At 34.4% G+C, this 5597-nt stretch overlaps 2 protein-coding genes across 2 annotated transcripts in view; one reads left to right on the top strand and one right to left on the bottom strand.

Moving 5' to 3' along the window:
- Nucleotides 1-1020: 1020 nt before the first annotated feature.
- On the top strand, nucleotides 1021-4995 carry LOC107664305 (SLP adapter and CSK-interacting membrane protein-like). The gene is made up of 6 exons (XM_016454832.1): nucleotides 1021-1241; nucleotides 1933-2013; nucleotides 2092-2203; nucleotides 2993-3053; nucleotides 3140-3222; nucleotides 4342-4995. The coding sequence occupies exons 3-6, from the start codon at nucleotides 2092-2094 to the stop codon at nucleotides 4551-4553; spliced, it is 468 nt and encodes a 155-aa protein (XP_016310318.1). The 5' UTR covers nucleotides 1021-1241; nucleotides 1933-2013; the 3' UTR covers nucleotides 4554-4995.
- Nucleotides 4996-5017: 22 nt separating this feature from the next.
- Nucleotides 5018-5597, bottom strand: part of LOC107664304 (derlin-2-like) — a 6710-nt gene continuing 6130 nt past the window's right edge. The window contains exons 7-8 of the mRNA XM_016454830.1: nucleotides 5367-5467; nucleotides 5018-5266 (exon numbers count right to left, since the gene is read on the bottom strand). Of these exons, the coding sequence (XP_016310316.1) occupies nucleotides 5178-5266; nucleotides 5367-5467 (190 nt within the window). The 3' untranslated portion in view covers nucleotides 5018-5177. The remainder of the gene's footprint in view (nucleotides 5267-5366; nucleotides 5468-5597) is intronic.

Genomic DNA, 5597 nt, shown 5'->3' on the forward strand with positions numbered 1-5597 from the left:
AGAAATAACACGCACTGCGCATGCGCGCACCGAATGGGCGGAGCTGCCGTCAGTAACTGATAAATTAATGATTAATAAACAACGCAGAAAGACTTTGCTTAATGAATTTGACATTATGTCTGCGTTATCTATATTTATTTATTTTATAAATGCACTTTTATCTGTACTGTTTGTACTGTATATGTGTCTTGTTTATTATTCATTTATTAATATACCAGTTTTAATAAATAAATGAATGAATAATTCACTGAATATTCAGATGAAACCCACTACACCACAAGAATAAATAAATAAATAAATAAATAAAAAGATCAGCAATTTGACCATGGCACTATACTACAATTACGCACAACCAAGCAAGCAACAAAACCAATCAAACATACCACAATAAATAAACAAATAAATACATGAATTAATAATTAACTGAATGCACATCATGCACTATACCATAATAAACCAATCAACCAACCAACAAATAAAAAAAAAATGCTGAATGTACAGCCAGAATACCCACTACACCACAATAAATAAATAATCAATCAATCGATCAATCGCAAGGAACAAATTACTAAAACTTGCTTTGTTCACGTGTATTCCTAAGTGTTAGGACTTCGTTTAATAAAGAAGAGACCATGACTGCTACCAAACATGAGACTGATTCAGTTATTTGCAGAATAGCACCATCTCTCTGTCTCTCTCTTGAGTTCAACTCCCCACAGCACACTAAAAAACACAGTCGATTCACAACTAACAATATACTTCTGAGATGCAGAGTCCTAAGGCTTACGTTGACCATAATAAACAAATAAACAAACTCATGAATAATTCACTAAAACTTTTAGCGGCCACACCCACTATACCACAATAAATAAATAAACAAATCAATCTCTGAGGCCACACCCACTGTAGACATGTAGAAGCCCCTTTTGTGATGACAGCGAATTGCAAGTCTAGATTCAGTTCTCTGCAAAATAGCAGAAGTTTTACACCATCCTTCAGTCTCTCTTTCGAGTTCAACTCTCCACTACTAAAAAAAACCACACATGTATAATTGACTGACAACACACGTCTGAGTCACATAGAGACCTACAGCTTATGTGGAAAGACGGCTGGGCAGAGAGATCTGCAAGTTCTGAAGAATTTAATCATATATTTAAAATTCCCAGATGTTTGCGACACTTCTATAATTGCCATTTTCCAGATCATGTGCAAGGCTGATGTGATCTATACTGAAGACCAAGGTAATTATGTTTCATCCCATTTTTTTTTTATTTTCACTAACACATGTGAACAGCCATTATAAAACTAAACAAGATTATAAATTAATAGCAATTCCAGTGTGATGTAGAATACAGAAACACATCATTACAGTAATGTATTGGTTAAGTTTGTCAATCTAAAAGATTCTTTAATATTGTTAAAACCAGTCTAAGATCTGAAATCCATTGAGTATGTGATCTACTATATTTCCTTTACAGTACACAATATTGCTTTACTTTATTTCCTTTTTTTAATTGTTTTGGATTTTGGATTGTGTGAGTCTGCACTGAACGATTCAATTTATGAATAACGGTCTACTCTCTAATTCTGTTTGGGAAAATATTGTACATTATTAAAATGATTAAAACACTGAGCTATTAAAATAAATGAATTTCAAAACTAAAAAGGTAAATGGAATGAGATGCATTAGGTCGCATTGTATAAGCCAGTGCTAATAAAAGAATGACGCAGGAAGTCAGTTAATCATGTAAAGCTTGGTATCTTGCAGGATGAGTGCTATGAGCATGATAGAGACATTGCTACAGAGATAGATCTGAAATATTACAAATGAAAAATGACTGTATTCATTCCCACATATGGATTCGTTTTCTAGCATTACAAGTAGCTTTTAGAAGCATATTAAACAAACATTCTTAAACATTCTCCACCCAGGAAACACAGCTGACTGGAAAATAAGAAACTTCAAGCATGTGCCTGAACAGTGCTGAAAAGAAGAAGTAGCAGGAGTTTCAAGTATGTTATTAACTAAATATCCTTATCTAATAGTGATATATCATAGAATCTGAACATTTTCTATGTTTCATTTCCCAGATGGAGTTTTTACGTCAGTACTTCTGGCCATCATTACTTCTGGCCATCATTCTGGTGTCTCTGGTGATAGTAATGATTTTCATAATCATCAATGTTTGCATCAGTAAAAGAGGTAAAATACATCTGGAAAAAACTATACAGAAACTGTGTTCAACTTGGTTAATTATCACACTTTTTACTGTGGTCAATTTAATTAATACTTCCAATACTATTGCCCAGGAAAAAGTTGTAGTTCATTTACATTTACATTTAGTAATTTAGCCGACGCTTTTATCCAAAGCGACTTACAAATGAGGACAATAAAAGCAGTCAAAACTAACAAAAGAGCAACAATACACTGTAAAAAATTATTGTGATTTTAACAGTAAAAGACTGTAAAAATGCTACATTAAAAACCTGTGAATTGGTTATCAGTAACTTTCCATACTATATACGGTGAATAGCTGTAATTACATTTAATGTAATTTTACAGTAAAATACTGTTAAAATTACGGTTTTTGGAAGTGAAAAAGAAAAAGTCGTTGTATAATTTACAGTGAAAATACATAAACATTATAAATGTACACATTTAACATTAGTGTAAACATTTAACGCCCATTAACTCCATGTTTACAGCTATTGTAAAAAAATAAAAAAATAAAAAATATCAAAGAATTCCCAAATATGATTAGAATTTAAAAGGGTTTTGAACTAAATGTTTGGAGCTGACATTCAGCTGCAGAAAACAACCTTCTGTGTCATTTCGCATAACTGGACTCAAAACCATACTGAAAAATAGGCTTTGTGGCCATTGGTCTAGTCATTATAAAGCAGTTTGAATGTTGTATACCACTTTTGTTTGATTAATTTTATTTAACATTTGTCATTTCAATCCTTCAATCTTTGTTTCCTCTTTTTCTAGCTGCTTGGTACAGTACACAAGCAAGACCAAATCATTATAATGACACACATTTTAAAAAGCAGTAAGTCTGTCAGGCTCACTTAAGACTAGATGTTTATTACACAAAAATGTGCTACACTCTAAAATAAATGACTTTTTTCATTACAGGAACAACCAAGTTCATCACAAAGACCTTGAGAATGAGAAACCACCCTTACCTCCCAGGGATCAGTTCAAATCCATGCATTCTGGTCAGTTTCGTTTTTATACTGTATATTATCATAGATGCTTTAATTTACGTAACTCTATGACACACATACCCATTTTCTTTCATGAGCAAAAATATTCATGAAGAAGATAAATAAAAGGCCTTTCTTGAAGTCATTTACCTTTAAAATATGAAATCAAACCTCCAGTTTTGTGGCTTTCTGTCCATGTGTGTCAGGTCAATAGCATACTCCTAAACATTGGCAAAATGATCTTTTAGCAGATGTACACATTTAAAATTGACAGTTTCTCCAGGAAAACTGATCAAAATATTGATGCCTCATGGCACTTTCAGGGCCGTGTCCAATTGTTTGTCTAATCAAATCACATTCTCTCTAATGAGAATGCCTTCCCTCAATAGACCTTAGTCAGGGCAGCCCCATATTTCATTTTTGACAGGAATAAAATTGAGGCCGTGACCGTGAGGAACAGAAGTACAGTATGTTCATTGGATTGTACTGTTGTTTAACCACATACTGATTGTTCAACTGACAAAACGTCTTTCTGAAAAACTTTCAATAGACAAAAACTCCATAAAATAGTGAGTTGGCGAAAATTACGTGACCTTTATAGAGTGTGTGCCATTGTAAAGACTCGAAGTCTATCCCTCACAGCCTCGTTTTTATCCGCGTAAAAGGGATCGCCCAAAAATGAAAGTTTTGTCATCATTAACTCGCCCTCATATTATTCCAAACCGGAACTTCCACAGTATTTTCCCCAATACTATGGAAGTCAATGGCTACCGTCAAAAGAGCTCGTATAAGTTTGGAACAAGAGTGAGTAAAGGATGATAGAATTTTCATTTCAAAACTTGCTTTTTTAAATCAACTACGCCTTCTAACCTGACAACCTGCCTCTGAATCGCAAGTAGTATTTATTGTCTTATTCATAAAAACACAAGTGTTACAATTTACTGCACTTTATTATTATTCTTCTTATTTACCGACTAATCAATCTGAAGTCTTGCAAATTCACAGAAAATAGCTTACTTCCACATTTCAAAATGATGTGGATAGGATAAATGCTTTTCAGACCTCTCTCTCTGCATATTACCACAAGCAAACAGAAATGTAAAAAGTTCAATATCATATCTGAATTTCCAGTGGATCAGAGTTATGAGGATTTGGAGCCCGTGTCAGACTATGTGGAGGTTGAGGATGAGTCAAATCCCCCTGCGCCCCAACAACCCACCTTCACGCCACACTATGCCACCATCGAGACTAAAAGTCAAGACCAAGACGCTGTCTCTGAGGATTATGATGATGTTGAAATCCCTGCTAACGATGACAGTGAGGATGATGATGACATAGGATAAAAGACAGGAACCATTACTTTCCCTTCAGCTGGACACATGAGCGGACCCAGAAATCAACTATATGTTTCCTACAAACTACTATTGTACATTATTTGAGCAGAAACAAGTTCTAATAGCATGTAAACTAATACAAGTGTGTTTACTTTCATATAAACCAATCTTTCACTTCCCATTGTTAGAAATGCAATACATCTTCCAAAAATGTCATTTGATTTGTCATTTTCTGTTGAAGCACCACGAGACATTTGTGTGGAAGAGATTATGCAAGTTCAAAGGATGTTGAGAAATGAGAAATATCTAAATATATATATTACATCGTATACTTATAAATGATGCTTGCACTTGCAAATTTCATGTCTGATACTACAGTATACGTTATTTTTTATTCCTGTGAATCTATAACAAAAAGCTTTTTGGAAAAGAAAAACAACACACAAACAAGCAGTACTCTGAAACTTTTTTCATACATTTATTCTTTAAAAAAAAAGAAGTAAAATGGTGACTATTAATAGATATTTGTCTTTCACAGCTGCTCGATTTGTAATCGCTGTTGTTCAGGGCAGCAACAGCAACATATCAAAAGTCAGTTCTTTTTTTAAACCCATGTCCACAGTCAGAAGAGCATTATGGGCCTTGCAGATATTTCGAGGCGTATGATTTTCGTGCACACAAACTACAAGTCTGTCTCTTGCTCAGTGAGTGCAGCTCCTGTTCTTTTGTACACAAGAGAAACAAGTCGAAAGAAGAAGATTTTACTTCTCTTGCTCTCAGAGATGTCCATTAAACGGCAGGCACATGGGGGCTGAGACTAACCTCCTAGTCGCTGACCCTCACCCCAGGCAAAACCTCCTGGACGGTCCTCAGGGATAGGGTCGTAGTTTGCATCTTCCTCAGGTGTATCAAACAGCATCTTACTGGAAAGTTCAAAAAAGGGATGTTTACTTCAAAGCAAAGCCTTTATATATATATATACACATACATATAAAGTGGTGTGAAAAAGTTTCACACAGGGCCATGTAGTTTTGGATTTTGTTTTCCCTTAAT

This window comes from Sinocyclocheilus anshuiensis, unplaced genomic scaffold (genome assembly GCF_001515605.1).
Source record: "Sinocyclocheilus anshuiensis isolate Anshui unplaced genomic scaffold, SAMN03320099.WGS_v1.1 scaffold339, whole genome shotgun sequence".
Taxonomy (NCBI): domain Eukaryota; kingdom Metazoa; phylum Chordata; class Actinopteri; order Cypriniformes; family Cyprinidae; genus Sinocyclocheilus; species Sinocyclocheilus anshuiensis.

What these genes read in the sequence shown, in the direction of transcription:
- LOC107664305 (XM_016454832.1), top strand. Translation starts at nt 2,092, where the DNA reads ATGGAGTTTTTACGTCAGTACTTCTGGCCATCATTACTTCTGGCCATC. An exon ending in GACACACATTTTAAAAAGCA is followed by an intron (nt 3,054 to 3,139) that starts GTAAGTCTGTCA and finishes TTTTCATTACAG; the next exon opens with GAACAACCAAGTTCATCACA. An exon ending in GTTCAAATCCATGCATTCTG is followed by an intron (nt 3,223 to 4,341) that starts GTCAGTTTCGTT and finishes CTGAATTTCCAG; the next exon opens with TGGATCAGAGTTATGAGGAT.